At 47.2% G+C, this 27209-nt stretch overlaps 1 protein-coding gene across 1 annotated transcript in view; it reads left to right on the forward strand.

The window, feature by feature from the left end:
• AGBL4 (ATP/GTP binding protein like 4) overlaps positions 1-27209 on the forward strand; it is a 1273876-nt gene that overhangs the window by 1154006 nt on the left and 92661 nt on the right. Inside the window, exon 9 of the mRNA XM_029227007.1 lies at positions 13897-14008. Coding sequence (XP_029082840.1) covers positions 13897-14008 — 112 coding nt within the window. The remainder of the gene's footprint in view (positions 1-13896; positions 14009-27209) is intronic.

A 27209-nucleotide genomic window follows, 5' to 3' on the forward strand; every position in this document is an offset into this window, starting at 1 on the left:
CATGACACTGCAGACCCTGTGGTGGAAACGGATGCAGCTACGACCCGCAGACTCGCAACGCATTATGTCTCTCGGCCCTGGTGAGCCTCACGTAGCAAAGAATGCTCCAGCGCAGTAAATCCAATTTAACTAAGGCTTGTCAGGGGCCTGCTGAGTGTCAGTCCCTGTGCTACGCCTTAGGGAAGCAGATGGAAATCAGAGGCGGTCCTTGGCAATAAGAAGCCCAGTGTTTGTACTAGAGGTGTGAGTGTGAGGCTGTGGAGGAGGCCTAGGTATAACCAGAGCTAATGTCTAAGTGCCTACTAAGCACACATTATACGTATCATCTCCTCTGACCCTCCCAACAGCCCTGAGGTGGAGGGAGTATTATGGCCCCTTTTTAATTAGAAAAGCAAATTGAGGCCCAGAAACACCAAGGAACTTGCCCCACGTCCCCCAGCAGGAAGGTTACGAATCCAGGCAGGCCAACACTGGCCTGCTACAGATTCATCCCCCTGCTACACTGTATCCTGAAAGCAGGGAGTGCTTCCTTCTGACTGGGGGTGACGAGGGTGGGTTTTTGAAGGGCGGATGGCATATAGGAGTTCACCAGACATAAAAGGAGATAAGGAGAGATTTGCACAGCAAACATCATTAAGTATGGCAGAGGGTGAAACATCAGAGGAAGTATTTCCAACACGCACACATACATGCACACACACAGACACACACACAGATACACACAGATATACACACCACACGAGACACATACACACACTCACCCACAGACATTGGAACTGACCAACCTTGCCCACCTCAACATCCAAAGGGGGAAACATTTTTAACTGTCCAAAATAGAATAGAACATAAAATTAGCTGTGTAAAATGTAAAATACATGTCAATATTCTATTTGTTCTTCGACAGCATAAAACTGCATTTTTCATCAACTAGAAATGGAAACAGAGATCCACTGCAAGTTGCCTCACCAAGCGATATCTGCCAACCCCTTCTCACTGTGCCTCCTTCCCCACCCAGGCCTCATGTCCCCCCCTTGCTGCCTATCCGTAGCCTCACCAGCCTTGGAGTGGGATGGGAGCTCAAAGACCTTTGTCCAGTGCCCTGCCCAGGGCAGGGAAACCTTTAGAAATGCTGCACTGCTGCCAGCTCTGACTGTTAGGGGGTGTTTATGTCCAGGCTAAACCTGATAGCCCATCACCTCTGCTTTCTACCCCTGAAAGATTAGTCGGGTCCAGTCCATCTTTTACATAGTAGCCCTTCGGCTGTTTGAGGATTGTGTGTCCCCATTCCTCACTCACTCTACCCCTGCCAGCACCTGTTCTCCAGCCTGAACATCCCCAAAGCCTTACAAATTTTCTTATGTAATCTGAAATCCATTCCTCTCCCCGTCCTTACAGCTGTGCTCTGAACATACTCCGGATGTTTGTCGTGGTCTGTATTTGCGGCACGGGGTCCAGGATGGAACAGTTATAATGATGAGAATGATGGCGGTGATGATGGCGGTGGTGGGGGTGGTGATGAATAGTTAATATCTATTGAACGTCCTGGGCCTGACCCTATTCTGGGTGTTTTGCATGTATTGTTTAATTCTCAGAACAACTCTCATTATTCTCACTTTACAGATGAGGAGACTGTGAGGAGACTGAGGCATAGGTAGATTAGGTAACTCCCTTAAGTTCATAGAGCTAGCTAGTGGCATAGGAGAAGGAAGGGACCACCACAAGCCTAATTCTGGGGATGTACTTCTCCTGGTACAGCCTACGTGCCCATCACTATCTGACACTGAGCTCTCGTCAACCTAAATCTTTCCACTTGCCTTCCTGCTAAGTCACAGCCCTCACCCCCCCCACCCCACCTCCTTTGAGAGCCTTACAAGGAGGCATGGACTGGGCAGAAATCATGCTGCCTTTTTGAACAAAGAGGAAACCAGGCCACAGAGAGGCTAAGTAACTTGCTCAAGGTCACACAGGGAGCGAGCCACATAGTTATTTACGATGAAACGCGAGTGACGCAGAGGCCAGACAAAGCCTTACCTCCCAGAGACTCTCTCCCGCTTTATGTAACCTGCGTGATGTTTCTACAGAGGCTGAAAGGACACTGGGGCAGGCAACCACGAGTGCACATGGCTAAAACCAATTATTCAAATGAGATTCCCAGCCAGCTTCCTCAGAAGAGGCCAGATGGCTAGATGTCTACGGAGGCAGTTCCCCGTCTCTGTCCCCGCGAGCAGCTGAATAGCCTTTCAAAGTTACAGTTGATAGTGAGTTGATTTTAATAACTGATTCTACAGTGAAGACAGGCCTCTGAGGAGACAGTAAGCCAGTTAGTGGCTGGGGAGTCCGGAGGAGCAAAACAATATGTAGAATCAAGAACTTTATCGTTCCCGGTCTTAGTTCCTAAACCGCTGCTGGAATAGGGTCAGTTCTCTATGTGCAATCCTTCCGGGGCTCCGCATTGACCATCAGAAGCAGCCTATCCTCTTTAGCCTGGTCTTCAAGGCGGACACAGCATCCAGGAAGCTCCTCCTCCTTCATCTCCCACTGTCCGCCTTGCCCTGTGCGCAAATGCTCACCCGGCACACACTTCGTCCTGAGCATCCCCGGGGATCTGAGGTGGGCTTGGCCACGTGCTTGCCCTCAAGGAGGAGGCGCTGGTGAGATGACTCCTGAGAGGAGAGTGGGAGTTAGTTGGGTGAAGAGATAAGCAACACATTCTCTACCAAAGGAATAATAATGTTAAATAACAACAGTGATGATAACAATGCAAACATTAATGGAATTATACAAGCTGTCGGACCCTATTCTAATAGTTGTTTTTTTTTGTTGTTTTGTTTTTTTACATCTTTATTGGAGTATAAGTGCTTTACAATGGTGTGTTAGTTTCTGCTTTATAACAAAGTGAATCAGTTATACATATACATATATCCCCATATCTCCTCCCTCTTGTGTCTCCCTCCCTCCCACCCTCCTTATCCCACTCCTCTAAGTGGTCACAAAGCACCGAGCTGATCTCCCTGTGCTATGCGGCTGCTTCCCACTAGCTATCTACCTTACATTCGGTGGTGTATATATGTCCATGCCATTCTCTCACTTTGTCACAGCTTACCCTTCACCCTCCCCATATTCTCAAGTCCATGCTCTAGTAGGTCTGTGTCTTTATTCCTGTCTTACCCCTAGGTACTTCATGACATTTTTTTTTCTTAGATTCCATATATATGTGTTAGCATACGGTATTTGTCTTTCTCTTTCTGACTTACTTCACTCTGTGTGACAGACTCTAGGTCCATCCATCTCATTACAAATAGCTCAATTTCATTTCTTTTTATGGCTGAGTAATATTCCATTGTATATATGTGCCACATCTTCTTTATCCATTCATCCGATGATGGACACTTAGGTTGTTTCCATCTCCTGGCTATTGTAAATAGAGCTGCAATGAACATTTTGGTACATGACTCTTTTTGAATTATGGTTTTCTCAGGGTATATGCCCAGTAGTGGGATTGCTGGGTCGTATGGTTGTTCTGTTTGTAGATTTTTAAGGAACCTCCATACTGTTCTCCATAGTGGCTGTACCAATTCACATTCCCACCAGCAGTGCAAGAGTGCTCTTTTCTCCACACCCTCTCCAGCGTTTATTGCCTCTAGATTTTTTGATGATGGCCATTCTGACCGGTGTGAGATGATATCTCATTGTAGTCTAATAGTTTTTAATGTATTATTCCCACTGGACATGTAGGGGTGATAACTCATCATGCTCTTTCTCCCACTCTCAGCCTACTTCCACCAATGTAGGAGGAGATACAGGGGTCAGAAAGATAGAGGTCAGAATATTAACTTTATTATTGAAAAAAGAATTTGCAAGGCATGGCTTATATCTGTGACCAAAATTGGCCTCCTTATACGTCACCCCAAAGTTCAACTTCCCCACCAGCCACAAGCTGAGTGGGAAGGAAGCTGCCTCCCAGAAGGCACACCAAGTGGAGGAGAGGAGGACAGAACGGACCCTCCCTGCAGGGTCACAGATCCAAACAAGCTGTGCCAGGAGGGCCAGGCCCAACAGTCTCTGCTCCTTGTATCAGGTTGACCCGTCAGATAAGTTCCATCCCCTCCCTTGGGAAGAGGACGCGAGGGGATGGAGACGAAGAGCCATTCTCCTGATTCCTGGGGACTAAAAGTCCCCATTGGGATTGAAAGCAAAGGGAGGTTTCTCCCAACAGCCCCATGAAACTATGAAGTAGGTTCTTATATTATCCTCATTTTACAGACAAGAAAATTGAAGCACATAGAGCGGTGAACTCACTTGCCCAAGGTCCCATGTGAGGGAGATCCAGGAGTCAAAACCAGAGAGCTGACTCGAAGCCCAAGTGCTCAGCCTCTGAGCCCTGCTGCCTGAACCCCGAGTGAACAGGAGCCCTGAGCCCACTACCAGGTGGTCTGGCGTGGCTAGTGCACACGGTCAGGGCTGCAGCCTATGGTGTAGGTTCACACACTGCACAAGGGCTAAGAGAGCAGATGGAGGCTGACGAGCCTTGCCACTTGGAGGTGTTGCACCAGCCCGCAGAAGGGTGTGCCTTTTTGTAACTAGCTCATAGGACATATAATGTGCAAGCCTTGCATGGTGTACAGGTTGGGGGACATGAGGCAAGAAGCTTAAGGAATAAGTTGGGACTAGTTTGTGGAGGACCCTGAGTGTCATACCAAGATGAAACCATAAGACCATCTAACACGTGTATAGCGCTTATGTCAAACAAGACGGTGTCCCCAGCATTTACACGGCTGATCTCATTTAATCCTTTTAACAACCCTCTGAGGTAGGCAGAATCCACATTTTGCAGATCAGGGCTGAGGCACAGAGAGGTTAAGCCACCAGCTAATCCATGGGCCCTCCAGGGTCTTACCCAGGCAGTGTGGCTCTGGAGTCCACACTCACGACCTAAGCCGCTTCTCAGGCTCAGACCAGGTGGGCAAGGGTCTCGCCAGCTCCCAGATCTGTGAAGACCTAAAGGACTTTTCTTTCCCTTATGCCTCCTCTGCCTCTTTTCATTAAAGGAATGGAAATAGCCTTCCTAGCCCCAAGGGCCAGTACTGTACACTCCTTTAGAAAACGTGCCCCCTTGGGCCTTTAAAATGGTTCTTTTTACTCTTTGTAAGTGTTCTTACAGAGAAAAAAATAATCCAGTAGTTCTGGAATGGACTTTCAACTCTATCCTTACACAGCTGTGTGACCTTGGCCTCAGTTTCCCCATCTTTGAAATGGAGAGATTGGGTTTTATGGAATCTTGGGTCCTTCTATTCGGTGACTGGCTCTCAAAATCGCTTTAAGCCTCAGGGTGGAAATCCCCCCAAGCCCGGGTGTTTGTTGCTGACCAGCAGGAGCCGGAAAGGAGGGGGCTGAATCTCGGAGCACACAATCTCCACGGGAAGGGAGAGGGCGCTCCAATGACGGTTCTCCTTGTCCACCAGGAATAAGCTCCAGGAGAAAGGGCCCCGGGAGTCTAGTGTTAGAGATGACCCCTTCCCCAGGTGTGGTCTCATCACCCCCTTCCCCAATCCTACCACCTTGCCAGAAGGACCACCACTACAGGGTCAAGACCATGCTGATCCTTGGAGGTCGGAACCCTGAGTGCTCATCCTGGCTCTGCTATGAAACTTGGGCATGTCCAGGGCCTCCTCCCATGGACATGCAATTTGTGCACTGCACAAAGGCTCCTGGTCAGGGGGTCAAGGTGGGCTGCGACTCTGCTCCCGACCCCACGTCTGGCCAGAACAAGTGACATCATTTTGTACTTCACCCACCCAGAAGGGGCACCTGTTTCTAAATTGTCAGCCTGGAGCCGGGGGGGGGGGGGGCACCTTTTGTCAATTTGCATAAAGGTACCTTTTGTGCTAGGTCCTATTTGAGAGCCAGTTTCCCCATTTAAAACTTAAGGGTGTTGGGACTTCCCTGGTGGCGCAGTGGTTAAGAATCTGCCTGCCAATGCAGGGGACACGGGTTCGAGCCCTGGCCCTGGAAGATCCCACATGCCGCGGAGCAACTAAGCCCATGCGCCACAACTACTGAGCCTGTGTTCTAGAGCCTGAGAGCCACAACTACTGAAGCCCAGCTGCCTAAAGCCCATGTTCCGCAACAGGAGAAGCCACCACAATGAGAAGCCCACACACCACAACGAAGAGTAGCCCCCGCTCGCCACAGCTAGAAAAAGCCCACACGCAACACGCCCAACGCAGCCAAAAAATAAATAAATTTATTAAAAAAAAAAAATTAAGGGTGTTGCATCCACCCCTCACCTCACATGAGTTCCTCAGGCCCTGAGCTGACTCCCAGGGCTGCTAAGAGAGAATAGAGTGATGGTTAAGAACATAGGCTTTAGAGCTGCACACACCAGGTTCAAGTCCTGCCTCTGTCCCTGGTCCTTGCTGAGCTAGGGGCAAATTACTTAACCTTTCTGTTTATTTCCATTTCTTCAGTTTAACTGCGAGTTGGCTGTGTACCTGACACTGGGCTAACACTGAAGACTGGATGGCAAATGAAATTCATTTAGTCTCTGCCCTCCCAGTGCTTTTAGGTCTTTGAGCAAAACATGAATTTGTCCAAGGTCATAAAACTACACAGTGGTCAATCTGGGACTCAAACCCAAATCCTTCTGAATTGGAACCTATGTAAGTATCCACCCTCCTTCTCTGCCTCCACAGCCTGGGTCACATCCTTGCTGCGATCATCTAAGGAGTGTGAGGGAAATGCTTTAAATATCTCGGTGGTGGTGATGGGGAGGTGATTGTTATAATTATCCCTCGTGTGTGTGTTTGAGACAAAGGACACTGCCCGCTCCCCTCTGTCTCCACCACAGCAGAGCCCAGCCCACCTGCTAAGCATTTTGCAGGAGCTGTTGATGACAGCTTGTCTGGCATCCTGACACCGGCCAATCAATAGAGCTGGAAGGTGCCTCAGGCCAAGGGCAATTGAATCCCAACCTCTTAGTGGCATTGAATAAAGCAATATTTATTTTGCTTTTGGTGCAAATATACTTAATCCAATGCAGCTCATTGATAATGCTGAAAAACTGCTGTGTTTGAGGGACGATTGCATGCGTGCCCCATACATCTCCACTTGTCAACGCCACCCTTCCAGGAGCACACAGCCCTGCCGTGCTCAGGACAAGACTGACCTGGAGGCACCAAACTGCCTTTTTCTCTACCCTTTAGAGGATATGAAAAGGAAATCACAAGGAGGGGAGTTAAAATCATTGCTCTCATTCCAGCTGCCATTATTGCAACAGGGATGAGGCACAATGCCCTTCACAAGATGGAGCTATTTATTTGCCATTTAAATAATGTTCTCTGGAACCATGTATCCCTGCCGTTGGGGAGAAGAGAAGGAGAGAAATACTGGAAGAGCAGACAGAGGAGTAGCCTAGCAACTCTTTCACAGATCACATAGCCTCCTTGATGGCTGGGGGGACCCCAAAGGGTCACTGGGTTCAGTAAGACCTGGGTTTGAATCCCAGCTCTATATTCTAGTAGCTATCAAGTGACCTTCTCAAAGTCATATCTCTCTTGGATTTTATTTGCTCATTTATAAAATGGGGATAAATACTACCTACCTCACTTGGCTATTGTGAGAGTGTCTAGCATGTAACAAGTGCTTAAATACTTTTCAAAATATGTCTTCAAGTAATTATCTAAACCTTGTTTACAAACCTTCCGGGTATTTGTTCATGCACTTGTGCATCTATTCAATAATCTATTTATTCAATAGATATATTGAACCTTCTCAGCACTTCAGTCTATAGTAGGGAAGTTGGAGTGGAGGTAGGCAAGATGACACAGACATATTCCCTGACCTCATTGGGCTCACAGTTTGGAAGAAGAAAGAAAAGGCACTCAAGAGTATCTCCAACTCAAGAGGAAGAAGTTATATATAAACTTGACTTTCATAAATTTGGATTTTCTAGAATGGTCCTAATGTCAAATATTCAATATTCTTGGTGCCATAGATAGCCCCACTCATGTCAGAACATGGGTCCTGATTTTGAGCTCATGCAGAAATTTTACCTTGAAAATAAATAGCAGAATAGTAGAGGACCAAGGAGACACAGGCCCAGAGCAGAGACCCCAGATTTCATACTAAGGGACCCTAAAGTGGCAACCATAGGGGTGAGAGCCGGGCATCTGGAGGTCATCTTGTCCATTCCCCTGTCTTTAGGCAGCCGAAACCACTGAAGAGTAAGAACCTGCACCAGCAGTGCCTTCCCAGTGCCTATAGCCCAGGGAAGGACACAGCACAAAACACAAGCATAACACTGTTAGAAATGCCTAGAATTTCCAAGCTTTCTACTTCCCTCACTTCGCACATACCATGAACTCTGCCTGGCATGCTCTCTCATGTCTTGACTTTGGCAAACTCCCATCTTCTCTTCAAAGCTCTGAGCAATGTGAGAGCTCCTAGAGGCAAGGACTGGGTCTGACGCAAATCTCAAATGTTGGAAAATGCGTGTAATTAATGTAAGATATTGGTAACCCTTAACTATTTGGCATTTCTTTTAAAAACTGTATCAATCCTTTTTCTAGAATATTTTGTTCTCCTTGTATTTCAACTTCACTTTATTCAAAACGTATGCTTCCTCCAAGTCCCTAACATTGGAGGTAAAGTCCAATTATTGATGCTTTTGAATCACTTAATGAGAGAGCTAGAAGAGTCCTCCATGAGTGAAGTATAACACCCTTGTTTTACAGAGAAGAGCATGGAGCCCAGGGGAGGGAGGTGACTTTCCCAAGATGTTATAGATATTAGAGGTGAGACCTGTCCCCCAGCCCCTAGCCAGGGCTCCTGCAACTTTACTAAGATGTTTTCTTCAATAAATAGCACTCTTTCTACTGATAGACTGGTTGCCAATAGAAGCAGTCTTTAAAAATCATCTCAGAAAAACCCAGCACAGGTACTACTGATTTCAGAGTTCCGCAAATGCTTTAGCTTCTGAAGAGCTCCAGGATTCTTGGGGATTGGGTTGTCTTTGAATCACCAGCCATACTCTGCTTTCATCTGTAGGCTGGATCAAGGAGTGGATCTTTCAGGATCTCTCGCCAATAACACTTTTCCTTCAGTTTCAAATCTCGCTTTTTTGAATCAGAGAGGCTTCCTGGAAGCAGTGTGACCAGGTGTGAAGACCATGGAGCCCAGGGCCAGGACAGCTGGATTCCAGTCTGGACCCTGTGGAGTACAGGTTAGGCGACCTTGGAGGAATGGCTTACCTTACCCTCTCTGGACCTCAATGCTCCCACTTGAAAAACGCAATCCACCTGTGTGGCTGGATGGTTGTGAGAACTGTATCATATGAGATAGGAAAATGCTTGGGAAAGAATGAAATGTTCATTCAACAACTAAGTCTTTAATGTCTACTGTAGTCCAGGCTCTTTGTCAGGTACAGGAGTACAAACACAAATAAGACATCATCCTTGCACTTGAGGAATTCATGGTCCAGTGGGGAAGACAGACTCAATAATTACTATATGTTGTGCTGTAGCCACTCCGATGTGGGAGCAGTGGATCATGGGAGCAGAGGAAAAGCACCCATCCCACATTTGCGGAGAGTAAGTCAGCAAGCCTTCCTGGAGTAGAAGATACTTAGGTTTAGACAATTTCAACGATACCACAGTCACCACCACTGCCACTGTCATCACTGGCTACCATTTATTCAATATTCATTCTGCCTGAGGATTCTGCTGGGCCATTTACAGACACTAGTTCATGTATGCAACCCAGAAGGCCGAGGATGTTATCCTCATTTTACATATGATAAAACAGAAGCCCAGAGGGGTTTTAAAAGAAGAAATTTTAAAAAGGTCACATAGCTGGTAAGGAGTACAGCCAAAACTTAAGCCTAACTGACTCCCAAAGCTTCGGGCCTTCCCAACGTAGCCTCATTGTTCTGTGTGACTCCGTGGGGAAAGACTGAGACTGATGGGTGAAGCCACCGGAAGACAAATTTCAGCTAAAGAGGAGGAAGACTTTCTTAACAGAGCTGTCCAAGAATGGGATAAGCTGCCTGGGGAGGTGGTGAGTACCAGGTCCTGGAGGCGTCATGGAACAGCCTGGTGACTTGGCCAAGACTTTGTTGAGGACATTCTTGTTCGGAAGAGGGAGAGGTAGGTAAGCTAACCATCTCAAAGGATACAGTTTATGATTAAGTCCTGTCATCAACGACAATGTTCCCTTCCAAAGTTTTAGATGCTCAGTGCGGGCTGGAAGAGCTCTCTGGGAACAGCACCCAGACCAATGGTTTTGTCTCCTTGGTAACCAGCCATCGGGAAGTGGGCAATATAGGGGCCTGCTGGAATTTTCTATAAATTAGCCCACAGAGCCATACGGTTAGGGATGCTCTCAGTTAAAGAAACAGGAACTGACTCCGCCACTTAAGCAAAAATGGAATTTATAGGAAGGGGCTTACAGAACGAAGCAGAAGCTGGAAGACCAGACTTGGAAAACAACTAATTAACAGAGTAGCTCTGGAGGGCAGAAAAATTGGCTGTTGGCAGGAATAATCTATCTCTCTTCCACGGTAGCACTGCTGTATGACCCACCTCCCAGCGTGGCATCACCTAGTCCAAATTTAAGTGCTGGACAGAAGTAGCTGTTGCCTGAGTCTCGGTCTCCTGCCACTGCCCTGGATGCCAAGTCATTGGGCCCATCTCTCTTCTGGGGTAAGAGAAAAGGCACCGCCACCGTGTCATCATCTTTTAATGATGGAGGAACGAACTCTCCCTAATGCTGCCCCATCTAATCACAGAGTTAGGTGCTAGGAATTCCCCAAAGAAAATGGGCAAATGCCTACTACATTAAGAGGGAACAGAGCATGGGTGTGAACTCAGATCTGCCTGATTTCCAGACTGGGGAGAAAGCCAGGAGGTCATCCCTGACCACTGCTGTCTGCTGCCCACCCCAGCCCCTGATGGACCACAGACCGATTAGTCTGTGCCACTTCTTTTCTTTTTTTTTTTTTTTTTTGCGGTATGCAGGCCTCTCACTGCTGTGGCCTCTCCCGTTGTGGAGCACAGGCTCCAGACGCGCAGGCTCAGCGGCCATGGCTCACGGGCCCAGCCGCTCCGTGGCATGTGGGATCATCCCGGGCCCAGCCGCTCCGTGGCATGTGGGATCTTCCCGGACCGGGGCACGAACCCATGTCCCCTGCATCGGCAGGCGGACTCTCAACCACTGCGCCACCAGGGAAGCCCTGTGCCACTTATATAGCATGTAGCACAAAACAATGATAAAGTACAAGGAAACAACAACATAACATTTTTGATCTGCTATTATGTGCCAGAACCTGTGCTAAATTAAGTTTGTCCTCACTTAATCCTCATAAACTGGTCCTGAATTATAAATGTACATAAGCCTGTGAGCAGATCTTCTTTCTCCTGTTAGACTATGTTTCTTGTGAGCACGGAATGTCAGACTGCTTGTAAACCGATCCTGACATCACCCCTTCTCTCAAGCAAGTTGTTTATAACCCTCTGTGCTTCAGTTTCCACATCTGCAAAATGGGAATAATAATAGTACCTCCCTCATAAGGTTGACATAGATAAAGTATTTCACACTTAGTAAAGTACTTAATTCTTGGGACAAAGTAATGTCTGCTGACTGTGACCCCTTGACTGTGGTGATGATGCTGTTGTAACCTGCATATGACTGTCTCTGTCCCCACTCTGCCATCAGTGAGAAGCCAACACCAGCACCCAATTCATCTAAGTATAGCAATGCAAAGACGAAACAGTGAACCTCCATGCCGGGCACTCGAGGCCCTTACATTTCCCCTCCCACTCCCTTTACAGCTCACCATCACCACCTCTTCACTACATACTTACATAGTACTCTGTGATTCAGTCAAATCAAATTGTCTACCATTCCCCCAATAGCCTGGGTGGCTTCACAGTTCCTTTCTTTGCTTGCACTTTTCCTTCTGCCCCCAAAACCTGGAAAAATTCTGTTCATTCAGCAAGACCCAACTCAAATGGTTTTTCCTCAGTGAAGCCTTTCCCTATGTGTCCCCATGAAACATTCGTTATTCTCCCACAGGGTTCCCAGCCAGCTTACTTTAAGTGATGGGGGAAATTATTATTATTTACTCCCCAACAACAACCCAACCACCTTGAAGGAGGGGTCCTCAGTAGAATCCTCTATTTTTCTGAGTAAGATGAGCAGTGGGGATGTAAATGTAACAAGCTGAGAGGGGGTTGAGTTTTATTACTTAAGGAAATAGAGGGGGTGGGAAAATAAGTAGGGATGGGTAAAATAGTAAAATAAGATGGTATGGAAGGGATAGAAAAGAAAAGGGGAACAATTTGGGCAAAGAAGGGGGGAAAATTTGGCAAAAAGTTCATCAGTTTTGAATCTGGTTAAAAATCTGTGAAGAGCAGAATTTTATCCTATAGGTGATGGAGAATCATAGACGAACCTTTTTTTTTTTTGCGGTACGCGGGCTTCTCACCGCTGTGGCCTCTCCCGTTGCGGAGCACAGGCTCCGGATGCAGAGGCCCAGCGGCCATGGCTCACAGGCCCAGCCACTCCGCGTGCATGTGGGATCCTCCCGGACCGGGGCACGAACCCGCGTCCCCCGCATCGGCAGGTGGACTCTCAACCACTGCGCCACCAGGGAAGCCCCCATAGCTGAATCTTGATCAAGAAGGCAAGATTGTCAGATCTGTGTGGGAGACGTTCTGGGGACAGGAAGAGGATGGATGCGGTGATTTGAGTTGTGCGCAAGAACAGGGTTTCTGAAGTTGCCCCTCAGCCTGGGCTGGCCTGGAGAAAGCCTACAGTGTGCAAAGGCCCAGCAGAGGGAAGCGTGGGCCCAGAGACCTGGGGGTGGTGCATCTTTCCAAGGACAAGCAAGGCTTTGAGTCGATCTGGAGGTAAAAAGGGAAGGAAGAGGGATAGGAGGAGACCAGAGGTCACGGTCCCACTTGCCCTGGTGAAGAAATTAATGTGCCCATGGGAAATTGTGGAGAAGGTGGGAAGTGTAGCCTTCACTGAGCAGGTGACCTGTGAGCAAAGACTGGCACTAAGTGAGAACGAATCACTCAGCTACCTGGAGGAAGAGGCTTCCGGGCAGAGGGGACAGCCTGTACGAGAGCCCCTGGGCTGGAAGCACTCAGTTTGTTGGAGGAACAGTAAGAGGCCAGAACCTGGCACAGAAGAAGCAGGAGTGACCGTGTTAGGAGCTGAATTCAGAGAAGATAACGGGTGGACCACATGGGCACTTGTAGCTGGTGGTAAGGACTTTGGTTCTTACTCTGCATCTAGCAGAGAACCATTTGAGCAGAGAAGGGACACCATCAGACTTATGTTTTAATAGGATCACCCTGGGTGTTGTGTGGAAAAGGGGGAGGGTATGTAGGGTGAGAGGTGGGGTAGGATGATGCAAGGGTGGAAACAAGACCAGGTAAGAGATTATTACAATATTCTGGACCTTGGTCCAAGCTCAAGGTGATAGCAGTGGAGATGATAAAAAGTGCTGGGTTCTGAGTATATTTTGAAGGTAGACACAATGGATTGGCTGTGGGTGTGAGACAGAGAGGAACAGTGGGGAAAGCGATGGTTTCGGCCTGAGCCTTCCTTCTGGCCCTGTATTGGAGATGCGCATGCGTCTGTGGTCTCAGGGCATGGACACTGAAGTGAGACTGCTCCGCAGAAATATGTTTGAACCTCTCCATGACTCAGTTTCTTCTTCCGTAAAGGAGGAATTATGATAATAGTGACCTCATAGCGTTGTTGAAAGTGACTGAATTAACACGTGTTAAATGCTCAGCACTGTCTCTGGCAAAAAACAAACAAACAAACATGTGCTAGGTAAGTGGCATAATGACTGCTCCTGTACTGACTCTGACTTTGGGTACTGCCTAGGTGCTCTCTGATGGGGTTCGACCTGAACCGTCACTGGCTGGATCCCTCTCCATGGGCCCACCCCACCCTGCATGGGGTGAAACAGCTCATCATTCAGATGTACAACGACCCAGTGAGTAACTGAACCCCCTCAGCAGCTGTTGGTCTTATGGCTTGATCTGGGAAAGGGCAGCGTTGTACTGGGAAAGCCCACTAGGACCTGCAAAGTAGGAATTCAGGGTCGAAACCCGGGAGGGACTAGGCCTGCTGGTCTCTTCTCTGACTCGGACAAGTGCCTCCCCACCCCTCATGAATACTGGCTTCAGTTGTGGAGATCTCGTGGGGTGGAGGAAATGTACCGGAGCACATTTATCAGGGCTCTTGGGTTACAAGCGAAAGAAATACAACTTGAACCAGTTTACACAGAATAGAGAAGCTTTTAGAAGAGTCCCAGAGCCTCATATACAGTTGAGGACTGTAGCCTGGCCTCCTGCATCTCTAGGGAGCTTGTGTCAACTGTCACATCCAGTGGCTCCCCCACTAGAGAGTGACTCAGTCTCATATTCTAGTTCTAGTTCCAAGAGGGACTGGAGTTCCTCTGCGCAGGAACTGGAGGACACGGCCACCTCTGGGCAGGGCAACTGTGGCCCAAGAGGCAAGGATATGTAAGGACAGGACAGCCTCGCTGGAATCATGTAGTTGACCTTGGGGTGTGTGATGGTAGTGATGAATCTGTTCCTAGAGAAGAGGGCCTGCTATTCCAGAAAGAAGGGGAATGGGGATGTCCACACTGAGTTTGCTCACAGGGACATGACTTTGTGGGAAATAGGAGAAGACATTGGGGTTTCATAGCTTAGAGAAGAAAGGAGGCCGACCACCATCATTCTGTCTGAAGAGTTGTGAAGGAGGATAGTCAGACATCTTCCAGGTGGAGGCCAAAGCAAGAGGTAAGGTCGATAGAGAAATAAAACTTCTTAACCATTAGAGCTGCCTGAGGATGGAGTGGGTGTGTGACCTGTGAACTTGGCCTTACTAAAAGTGTTCAACTTGAAGCTAAATGACACTGTCGAAAATAGTGCATGGAGGAGACTCAATTGTTTGGAAGATATTATAGTGAGACTACATCTGAGTGAGTCTCTTCCAACTTTGATGATTGTGATTTATGACCCCTTGACTGCCATCAGGTGACAGACAGTGATTGCTAAGACAGCAAAGGTCCCGAAGTTGGGGTATTTCGGTGATGCACCCGTGTACCTCATTCTACTCACTCTCTTTGAAGATACCAACAAGAATATCCTAAATTAAGGAGCAGTATGTATTGACCAGGCAGAATTGTGTACATAAAAACAAATGTATATATTAGAGCAAAGGATTAATGAAAAAGTAAGTAATTCCTTAGGTGCAAAGTAGTTAACTCAACTGCCACTTTTATCTTCCTCTGTGATCTTTGCTTCCCTAGGTCTTTTTATAACCCACTTGCTGTCAGGGCTTACGTAGCCATAGCTTTAGTATATCTGCTTCCTTCTGCAATTCATCCCTCCTTGTCTACAAAAGAAAGTGTTAGCTATACTCTCCAAACCCCGTTATTACGCTGAACTTTTGATCCATCCTGACCACCTTTCCTGGCAGAGAAATGCTGTTTCTGAATTGCTCAGGAGGTGTCTGTTGTCAGCTGGGTTCTGTCCCCCAGACCTCGGTGTTAACTGTAGTTTCCCTGATAGAATCATGACACCTCCTTCTTCTGCCACCTTCTTATTAAAAGAGGACAGCCTCTACCTTTTTTCTGATCTGGCTGATAATAGCTATTCAATAACTCTTTGTTGAGTTGCATTGGATTGAACATGGCAAATCGTGTTATGCCCACTGTAATATGGTTTATAGATACTAAAGAGCTATTCACAGAGGGGACAACGAGGCATGATCAAAGAAAAGACACGAGGCAGGAGAAGTGACAGAGTGGGGGCCTCAGAAAAAAGTGGTGTTTTAGGTGAATCCCCGAGGAGAGAACTGGGGGAGGAACAGAAGGGAGGGCGTCAAGTTTGCTAAAGAGAAGAGGCATCAGCCTGCCGTTGCCATCATCAATCTGGAGTCATTGATTTGCTCCCAGGCAACTGGGCACTCGATCCTGTTACAGAATACAGATCAGGCAAGGCCGAGCTTCAGAGGTATTAGGATATTCTTTGTGCTATGACTAGATGTATCATCACCTGGTTGGACCTTAGTAAACACACTTGGATGCTGAGGGAGTTGTGGGAGCTGCCTTCTTCCTGAAAGTCCACTCCTTTACGTCCCAAGCAAGGATGTAGAACACTAACATCAGAGCCAAGCTGACCTGGACCAGGACCCTGGATCCCTCCGTCTCTTCCTCTCTTCCCCGCCCCCCTGCCCAGAATCTTACTCCATTCTTTCCTTCCTTTTTCCACAAATATTTATCAAGTAGTTTCTAACTACCAGGCATTGGAGTCGTAATAGTGAACAAAACCCTAACTCTTACAATCTAGTGGGAGAATAAGCATTAAACAAGTAAATACTGATAAATATAGATTTACAAATTGCGTCAATGGTTACCAAAAGAATGTACAAAGTGTAATCTGTAGAAAGGATGGTTGAAAGTTTCGGCTTGCCCAGGGCAGTTCTGGTTTATACCCATTGTCCTGGAGTATTTATTAATGGTACGTACTTCCACTCTTAAAAGCATCCCTGTTTGGATGACAAATTACACTATCTCTCTACCTAAAAACTATGTGAGGGACTTTCCTGGTGGTCCAGTGGGTAAGACTCCATTCTCCCAATGCAGGGGGCTCGGGTTCGATCCCTGGTCAGGGAACTAGATTCCACATGCATGCCACAACTAAGAGTTCTCATGCTGAAACTAAGAAGCCTGCATGCTGCAACTAAGAGTTTGCATGCCACAACTAAAGATCCCACAGGCGCAACGAAGGTCCCATGTGCCGCAACTAAGACCTGGTGCAGCCAAAATAAATAAATATATTTTTTTTTAAAGGAAGAAACATCAGAGGTGTTTAAAAAAAAGCTATGTGAAAGCACCTAACACAATACCGGGTGTGTACCAGATCCTCAACAAATATTATTTGTATCCCATTCAAATTCACATTTGACTTCGAGAGTCAATGTGCCCAGCTGAAAACACCGCAGTGCCCCAGGCATCTGCCCTAATAGCGTTAAATGTGTTTCTACCCTGGACCTTCACCATCACAGACATCATCAGAATCGCTCAACCCCAGAGCTATCTAAACTGCCAGGACAGCTTCTGACCTTGTTTCTAAATGCTCACAGCCTCACACCTTCCATCCTGGTGGCCTTCTGCTCACAGGGTCAGCAGGCAGAGAATCAGAAAGACCCTCGCTGATGGGCAGGGTCTATATCTGTGAGCATTGTTGTGTGTGTGTGTGTGTGTGCACGCGCGCGTGCATGCTTGCATCCCCAGGGGGATCCAAGGAAGTTTTTTCAAGGAATTTGGACTGGACCTTTAGGAATGGGAAACATTTTATCAGGTGGCTATGGGTTAGGGATGAGGGAGGTGACAGGGAAAGGGGAGAGGGCTTCCCAGGGCAAGCTGAGCCACAGAATGGAGGTGGGAGAGCTCAGCTGCTGGGGTGGGTATGCAGCATATACAACAGGGCAGCTGTGAGGAAGTTCATGGGCAAGGAATGTGGCTTCTTCCTGTGGTCCAATGCTCTCTTCTCATTTAAATCAAAGTCTTAGGCCCTTTTTTAATCTGATTTTTAATTGAAGTATAATAACTGTAAAAACAATTAAGGCAGTGGAACAAAGTGCTTCTTGTCGGGAATATTGTGGCACACAAGCTCTCTCAATCTTGAGAATCAGTATCATCACTGAAGAGCCATCAAAACCGCTTGAGCGAGGGAGAGAAATGGATGAATAAATAGTACTTCAGTCCATTCAGGCCCCCAATCTAGAAACCCTAGAGACATCCTAAAATTTAAATCCACCTGAGGCTCTCTCCCCTGCTTAAAACCTTCCAGTGACTCCCCATTATTTGTGGGATAAAGGCCAACGTCCCTGACATGCTATTCAAGGACGTGTCCTACGTGTATCCAGAGCAGAGCGCAGAACACGGCACCAGAGGGAATATGATGTTGAATGATAGATGCTTTAGAAAGTGACTAGGTCTGCAACGTGGAGACTAAGCGGAAGAAGAGTGCCCGATAGGCACTGATGGCAGGGGTGCAGGTGAAAGACGATGAGACCCGAACTTGAGCGTGGCCAGGGCTGCTGCCAAGAAGGATGCCCAGGAACGGACATGGGAGGTGAATGTGTCCCCTCCTGCCCTCTCCTCGGCCCCCTGAGTCCCTCAGAGCCCAGGGCTGCTTTGTTGAGAAGTCTCTATGCTCTGGGGTGATTCCCTGCCTTTTCCTAGAGGAGAAAGGCCTGTGTTGCTATAACAACTTGGCTGCAGCTCTTTTAGACAGATCCGTTTCCTTAAATCATTTAAGGAAAATTAGCTGCCATAACAACACGGAGCAGTTTTTCAAACAGAGCAACACAGGGCTGGGTTTCTTTTCCCTGCTTGCCTCCTGTAATCCTCAAGATAAGCTGCTCTCTTTCTGTCAGATAAATAAATAAATTATCACACGTTTACGCGCAAACAGAGCGGTCCGGCGACACGGTTGGATAACACGTGCAGGACAAACACTCATTCACACACACACAACATAGAAATATGCAGAAAATGCACATGTTCACATACATAAATCAGAAAATATTTTTATGTAAACATGGTAAATAAGAGATAGACACAGACAAGTATATGGTTATACACAGTCACACAAAGGAGAGGTACACAAATGTACAGACAGCACAGTTTCACAATCAGTTAAAAAAGAAGGAAATGGCCCATGAGGTCTGTTCTTAGGGTGAACAGAGGTTTCTCTGGTCACCAGACCAGAAGGCTCTGAGATGGTGACTCTCACTAGAATCCACAGGCCACCTGCATGTTAGTACCTGACAGTCTGGAGGGAGAACCCTGCTGGTGGAAGGGTAAGTTCACCTGGGCAAGGACGGGCGTACCGGGGAGAAGGTTGGAGGTGTCCCATCTGCATCCCATACACACACTTAGGAGGAAACCAGGAGAGCAAGAGGCACAGCCACGGCATCTGGGGTGGGATAATTCTTTGCCCCCATGGCAGGATGTTTATCCGTCCCTAGGAGCAGGCTGTGCCACCCCAGGTGAAAACCACATCCCCGGGGCATTTGCAAACTATCTCACCAAGGCCTCAGGAACTTTGGAATCTGGACAATGGGTTCCCAGATTTTTGTTTCATCCCCACATCTATGACTTTATTATCCCAGAGGTCCCCTGCAGGGAGAAGTTAGAACTATGTGGGCTGATCTTTGTGGCAGCAAGAGGGCCTTGCGGGGAATGTAACTCCCCCATCAGAGTGGCTGAACCATGGATTTGCTTGGTGCTCTTAGGCAAGTCTCTTCCCCTCTCTGAGCCTTCATTTCCCCCCATCTATACACTGTAGGGGTTGAAGGATGATCTCCACAGGGCCCTTCTGGCTCCAAGTCTGTGTCATCTTGGAGTTGTTTCTTGGTTATGTACGCTCCACTGGTGTGCAGGATTTCATGCCAAGGCACAAAAATCCTGGCTGCTGCAGGGAAGCACAGGAAGCATTCCTGGAGTGAATGCCTGTGAAGGTGCCCAGCACATGGCAGAAGCTCCATAAATGTCAGTTTCCTGAGCCTCGGTGTGCCCATCTGTTAAAGGGAAGAACAGTCCCTGACCTGCTTAGCTCGCAAGTTGGAGAGAGACACCCCATTATATGAACATGAAGCATTTTGTAAAGGTGAGGAAGGATTATTGCCGTGGGGCAGCATGGAGAGGAATTCCCTGCGGAAATGTCCAGACTGCCCCGGCTGCTAAAGGTTTCAAGAGGAGTAGATGCAATGCACTCACACCACTACCCTATGTCACACACGTGGGTCTGCTCCAATGCTTTCTTCACTCCTAGCAGCATGGCCCAGGAAATCAGTAAATAGCCAACAGGGGAAAGGCTGAGTATAGAAGTAAAGGCTGGAAGTAAATGTGATATTGTACAGGGGGCTCTGAGTTCATGCAATTTTTACAGATTTTCCTACAACAGTTTGAGATGGTTTATGAAACTTTAAAGAATTTTAAGAGAAATCATTACTTTTCTAAAGGGTAACTTCCCCCTATCATAAAAGGTGTCGTTTTTCTACCTCTCTAGATTATAGCTTTGACTGTGGCAGCGAGCAGGGTGGATAGATGGAGCTCTCATGTCAGAGCAATATTCCTGTCAAGCTGGTTGTTTCCTCCAATTTCTCTAACACCTTTTCATGAAAGATTCTGGATGCCTCTCACCAGCTAACTAGATACATATTGTTTCAACTGCATGGGGACCAGCAAAGCTTCTAGATGTTTCCCTCTGAGTCAGGTCAGTTAAGCTCTCTGTGTCCTATTTTCCCTATCTATAAATGGGGATCAACAACGCCCATCTCATGAGATTTCTCTCAGGATAAGATAATATGTACATAAATAACACTCAGTAGTAGGTATATTAAAAATGGAGCTATTGAGATTTTATGCATTTCGTCATTACAGCACTTACCTCACTGTCCCCAACCCCACCTCCAGCTCCTATAGCCCACCACAGACTGTGATCCCACCAAGGCCCTGAACTTCACCTTGGTCACTTCTGTATCCCTAACACCCAATGCAGGGAGGGCACAGGCCTGCCATGAATGCGTGTTGGGAGAGAGAGAGGAGAGACAGGCGGGTAAGAAGAAATCCGCTCACCAGAGCCTGGAATGAGTATCTGCACAGTGTCCTGAAGAATGTGTGGGAATCTGATGAATACAGAGGCACGGACATATACACACTACCAAACGTGAGGTACATAGCTAGTGGGAAGCAGCCGCAGAGCACAGGGAGATCAGCTCGGTGCTTTGTGACCGCCTGGAGGGGTGGGATAGGGAGGGGGGGAGGGAGGGAGACGCAAGAGGAAAGAGATATGGGAACATATGTATAACTGATTCACTTTGTTATAAAGCAGAAACTAACACACCATTGTAAAGCAATTATACCCCAATAAAGATGTTTAAAAAAAAGAGAGAGAAGGAAAAGTATTCAAGTCAGGAGACACGCTTAGCCAATCTCAAAATCCCCCTTCTTCAGAACCCACCTCCAGCCCTACCGCTTCTAAGATTTCCCTGAACACTTTGGCCCAAAGCCTATTGATAGACTTTGCTTCTGTCTCCTGGTGGTTTATCTCATCAACATTTATAGAGTGTATTCCATGGGCTTGGTGCCATAGAAGCATCTCCTCTGACTATAGGTTCCATTTTCTCAGCTAAATTGCAAACCCCTCCAGTGCAAAGGATCTGCCTTCCCCTCTCTGCTGCCCTGGGCAGGGCTGGCTACTAGCTGGCAGCTCAATGAGGGCCTCTTGAGCATTGATTGAAATGCAGTTCTCAGGAAGGGTAGTTGTTTGGATGTCTATAGGCAGCCCGCAGAGCTGGGCACACCTCCCGGTTAAAGCGCACATCATGCTGTGTTTTAGTGATAGTTTCCCTGCCTCCTTTACACTGAGCTTCTCAAGGGTAGAAGCTCCATCTTTTCCAGTGTGCATCTCCATCACCTGGCAGGGTCCCACGCTTGGTAGGTCCTCAAGGATGGTTTGGGGAAATCTTGGCAGCTCCCTCATCTGACCCATCGCCCCTTATCAATATAGCACAGGAACATCCCAGAGAAATCGACCTCCGCAACTTTCTCACCATGCTGCATTTCCGTGGACTCATCTTCGTTCCTTCATTTTTTGCCCCTGCTAATCCCTTGTCATAGAATGCTCTCACATATGGAATCTTCTCAAGCTTACAAATTTGAAAATTCCAGAATGTTAGAATCCAGCCATGAGGATCTCCGTCACAAATCTGAAAATTCTAAAATTCTTCTCCTCACCCCTCTCTGCTGCCCATATCTGTTCCACTTACCCTGGTTTCTAGGTTAGACCAAGCGTGCTTCCCCATTTTTCCTATCCCATGAGCACCCAATTATCCAGGCCACAGTGAGTTAAAAAGAGGTCTCTGTGGACAGCTTGAGAATAATCTGGGAGTAACCTCTTTACACTTACCCAAACACTCCAGTTTAACTCCAGGTCATCTCTTCCAGGAACTTTTCCAATTCACCTACCGCACCCATTTCTCACCCCTCCAGCAAACTCCTTCCCTTCTCCCTTCCAGGCCCCTGGACCGAGAGCATTGGGATCTGCACACAGCCTGCCACCGCATTAGAGGCTCAGCTGAGCTGGCCTATGACAGACTACAGGTTACATTTTAGGGTGTTTTGTGTTCAATGTGTGTGGAACTTTTCCAAGAGTTATTTTTGGTTGTTACTGTTGGGAGGCTCCTGAGCCAAGGATGAATTCATGCTGGTACATCAAATAGCATATTGCATTTCAGAAATTGGCCTTAGCCATGGGAAATCAAGTAAGTCAGATGCCTAATTAATCCACCATTTACCGTGCTGGAGAGAGCTGAATTCTGATGAAAGGGACCAGACTAAGCACCGTGTCCGGCAAGAATTGAACTGTCTAACCTTTCATCCAGAAATTGCCCCATCCTCCTGAAGTACTAATGCCCACCTCCCAAGCCTTGTACCGGCCCCAGGTGTCTGGCTGTGAGAAGTCTTATCAGCCTGGACACAACTTGGCCTTCCGTCCAATGAGCTTTGATGCTCTCCCACTCAGCAAGCCATTCCAGGCTCCTATTTCTTGCTTTTACTACAAAGCTAGTAAAGTGTATACATAAAAGAGTAACTTCCCTATAGCCTTCAAAAGGGAAAAATCATTCATTTATCCATTCAACACACATTTTCTGAGCCCAAGCCCTGTATACTGGAGTACAAAGGCAAATAAGAAACAGTCCCTCCCCTCAAGGAGCTGATGATCCAGAACAGAGCCGTGGATTTCAAACTGCTTTTAGGAAAATTGTAAGAGGCCTGAGGACCCCCTCACATGGGGCTCCTCTCCATCTTAACCAGAAAGGTATAATTTTGTGGCTAAGAGCTCAGGCTCAGGCCCAGGTTTAAATCTTATTTCAACATTCAATGGCTTTGCTACTTTGGGCAGGTCTCTTAACCTTTTTAAGCTTCAGTTTTCCTTGTTTGTAAGAAGCTGTTGTGAGGATTAACTGAAGTGATCCATGTGTCTTGCTTCAGGCACTGTACAGTCACTGTGCCAGGCACATTTATCCTCAAAAGATTTTAACTATTATTAGTATAAAATATGTGTTTGAATAAAGGATTCCAAGGCCATAGAAAGTCTGCACACCCCTGGTCTAGCGTTCCAGACTCAGTAAACCCATGATGGCACGACAGGGTGGGAAGTGTTATGATAGACAAGGCATCTGGGTACCATGTGGGAAAAGCAGGTCATCCCAACTGGACTTGGTCAGACAAGTCAGACAAGTCAGACAAGACTTGCAAGAGAACGTGGCCTCCGAGATGAGCCTTGAAGGAAGAATAGGAGTTGTTTAGACAAAGACCACAGGAAGTATTACAGGCAGAGGGAACAGTGAGTGTGAAGACATATGTACTAGACTGGTGAATATACTCAGGGAATTCCAGGGAGTTTGGTATGTGGGGATGGGAGGAACTCAGGGCAAGGGACTGGAAGTAAGATTGGGCGCTAGGCAGCGGCCAGTCATAAAGAGCCCTGTTGGCTACCCCAGGGAGTTTGGACTTGATCCTGAAGCCGTGGGAGCTTTCCTTCAGGGAGCAGGGAAGACATGAAATTTAAAAGAGAAAAACAATGTTATTATGACTTTCTGGGGTTTAAAATATGTTGGTGTGTTTGTAGCTTTAGCCAGCAATTGCAGTACTAGAAACCTAGGCTAAAATAATCTGAAGTGTGAATAAGGATTTATGCAAAAAAAAAAAAAAAAAGTCCACAGAATCATTATTTATAAACAGTAAAAAAAACAAGAAAAATTGAAATGCCCAATAGTGGGAAACTGATTAAGTATATCACAATACATTCATGTAATGGATGTTATAATATTGTGAAAACGTCTATGCTGCAATTTTAAGTGAAAAAAAGATAAGACAAAGTTGCATATGTATTATATGTTAAGACATATAAAACAACCAGGTTCAAAATGTACACAAAAAGAATGGAGGTAAACTAGATGTTAACAGTGGTATTTCTGGGTAATAGGGTTGTTTTCTTCTCCCCCCTTTTTTTATGTTTCCCAACAGTTTTCCATAAATATATGTTAACTTTAAAATTGGAAAAAAGTTATGGAAGGAGGAGGGGACCTGACTACCCATATATGAGGAGGGAATTTATTTTATTTTATAAAACAGAACCAAACTCATCAGAGTCAAGTGCTTGGTTCTGGGCCAGTCCCTAGGATAAGAGCCTCATGAAGCCAGGTCAGCCCACCTTATAGAGGGAAACTGGAAGCAATCGGTATCATTTGTGCATCCATCCCTCTAAGTAGCCATCCTTTTATCTATCTTTCCATCCAACCATCCAGCCATTGTACCTCTACTCTGTTCAAAATGCCAGTCCCAGGGCTTCCCTGGTGGCGCAGTGGTTTGGAGTCCACCTGCCGATGCAGGGGACGTGGGTTCGTGCCCCGGTCCGGGAGGATCCCACATGCCGCGGAGCGGCTGGGCCCGTGGGCCATGGCCGCTGAGCCTGCGCGTCTGGACCCTGTGCTCCGCAGCGGGAGAGGCCGCAACAGTGAGAGGCCCGCGTACCGCAAAATCAAACAAACAAACAAAAAAACAAAACAAAACAAAACCAAAATGCCTGTCCCAGAGGTACCTATATCCAGGCTCCTAACATCCTAGGAAGTCTGTTAACTCCTCTGCACCCTCTTTGTAAGCATAACAAAGACTTCTCATCTCCCCTTACCTGGAGCAAACCTCAGATTGTGCCCTTTTTCCCTACTTTGGCCCTTTGCTCGTCTGCAAAGTCTTTGGCTTTCAAATACTGTCCTGTCAGCCAGGACCAGAGGCAGACCCTTTACTCTCAGGGAGGAAGAGCAAGAGCTCTGCAGTCAAAAATTGCCTCCAGCTTCCAATTCTGCCTCTTCCTGTCACCTCACTTCTCTGAGCCTCTGTGGCTTTATCTGTGAAATGGGGTAGTAGCATCTCCTCACAGCGGTGTTGTGAGAATTAAAGAAGACCCTGCATAGAAAGCGTTTAGCACTTAGCGTGGTATTTCCTAAGGCTGGTACATTGTAAGCACTCAATTAATGTTAGCATTTATTCTTACTATAAGCTCAAATCCAGTAATATACAGTAACTGATATTTCAATGTTAATTTCACAAAGCCATCTTCAGAACATTGTCACTATCTTTAAACTGTAGCATTAAAAAAACAGCTATAGTTCTGGTTATCGCAAGAGCATTGCAAGAAGTTCTTAAAAGATAGACTGGGAGCAGGTCTAGCCTTTATCTCAGCTTCTCTGACCACTCCCCAACCTCCATCTGTGACTCAGGCTTTCTTCAGCTGAGCTAATAACCCTTAATTGGGTGACAGTCAACTCAGTTCCAGGCATGGAGCCTTTCTCTCTTATGGCTTCCTTTATTTGTCTGTTCTGGTCCATGCTGTGTGGATTTTACGGTTTAACCTCTGGTGGGCAAGTGGATTTCCATCATTCCTAGGTTTTGGGTATATGTGCATGTGTGTTGGGGCAACCTGCTATAATCCCTAAGGGCTGACGCCAGCAAGGATGGTTCTAAAGTGAATACCATTGACTGTGATCCTCCAGACCCCTTGGGGTGATTCCAGACCCCACAGGTGGCATGGGGTGGGATGCACTAGTAGAGGCTCTGGAGGAGGGCTAGCTGGAAGGCGGAGTTTGTACGCTGGTTGGCAGCTAAGGCCATTTGTCAGAAATGGCCTCTCACTGGCTATACCTAGAGGGCATGTCAAGGCCACAGCTTTTCTTTGGCACCACCAGCGCACACTCAGCCATCGAAAGAGTTGACTTACTCAGGGTCCCTCTTACAAGAGGACAATTTCTTTCCTGTTAGAGTTTAGCTCTAGGCTGTGACCTTGCAAACTCCTCCAATTGCTAAAGCGTGTTCTTTAATAGACATTTCTGTTACGTGACAGGACGTTCTTGTGCAGATGGGGCAAATGAAAGCCGCTGCTTGGGATCCTAGGCGGGTGGTGGGCTGAGGAAGGGGGAAGGCGCTGAAATTTATTGAGCATCTATTAAGTGCTAGGCATTGTCTCATCGAACCCATCTGACAGCCTTATGAACTGGGCGTCATTATCCCCATTTCTTAGCTGAGGAAACTAAGGCTCAGCGTGAAGGACAACCCCGCCCTCACCCCACCGTAATCTCTCCCGGTGCTCACATCTATCACTCCACGGCAAGCTGATTGCTTTACGTGCTCGTTTTTCTCTACTAAACTGTGAATTCCTTGAGGGATAAAACTATGTCTCTGTCACCTCTGCATTCTCTTGCCCAGAGCATAATGCCTAACACATCAGTAAAATGTCAGTTAAAGGAAGGAGCAAATGAAAAGCATTAGAACCTGCAAGGTCACACAGCTGATGGGAGCAGAGCTGAAGTGGAGTCAGAGCTGCCTGATCCCAAAGCCCCTTTCCTGGTGCAGGTAAGGTGAGCAGGCTCCGCAGGGGCTGAGCAGCCAGCAGGACCTCAACAGTTCTCAGGAGTCTCCTCTTTTATCTCTAAAAGACATGTAAATGGCCAACCTAGAAAAGAGGGATTCTGTTGATCTGGCTTCTTCTTGAGTATGATGACACCTCTGTATAGCAAATGTTCAGAATGACCCCCATAGTCTTTATGTTCAACTGACATTATAAATGGATATACCAGCTTTATTCCGTTACTTTGGGTACCCTGCCCTTCCCCCCAGCACTGTAAGGAACACTTGGAATGAAATCCTGGATTGAGCGCGCCAGGCAAGTCAGGAGGTGGATGGAGTCTTGAGTGGGGTCAGCTGACACCGAGTCAGTCAAGAGGTTAGCACCTCAGGATGCCTCCTCTCTATTCACAGACCGGGGCACCACCTGAGAACGCATACATCCCCAACTTCTCCTGACCTGGGTACTTTTGACCTTGAATTAGTAACTTAATTCTGGCCTTCTGGGGTCTCACAGCTCATTTAGTAGAGCCAGAGAACTTCAGAGCTGGAAAAACTGAAGAGGTGCCCCAAACTAACCTTTCATAGAAAGAGAACATAGAGCACATGAGCCCAGGACAGGGAGCTGGCCTGCCCGAGGCCACAGGGTAGGACTGTAGAGCTGGGGCTCACACTCAGGCCCCCACCACCTCCGTAGGGTGGG

This window comes from Monodon monoceros, unplaced genomic scaffold, assembly GCF_005190385.1.
Source record: "Monodon monoceros isolate NGI ecotype Baffin Bay Population unplaced genomic scaffold, NGI_Narwhal_1 Super_Scaffold_18, whole genome shotgun sequence".
Taxonomy (NCBI): Eukaryota; Metazoa; Chordata; class Mammalia; order Artiodactyla; family Monodontidae; genus Monodon; species Monodon monoceros.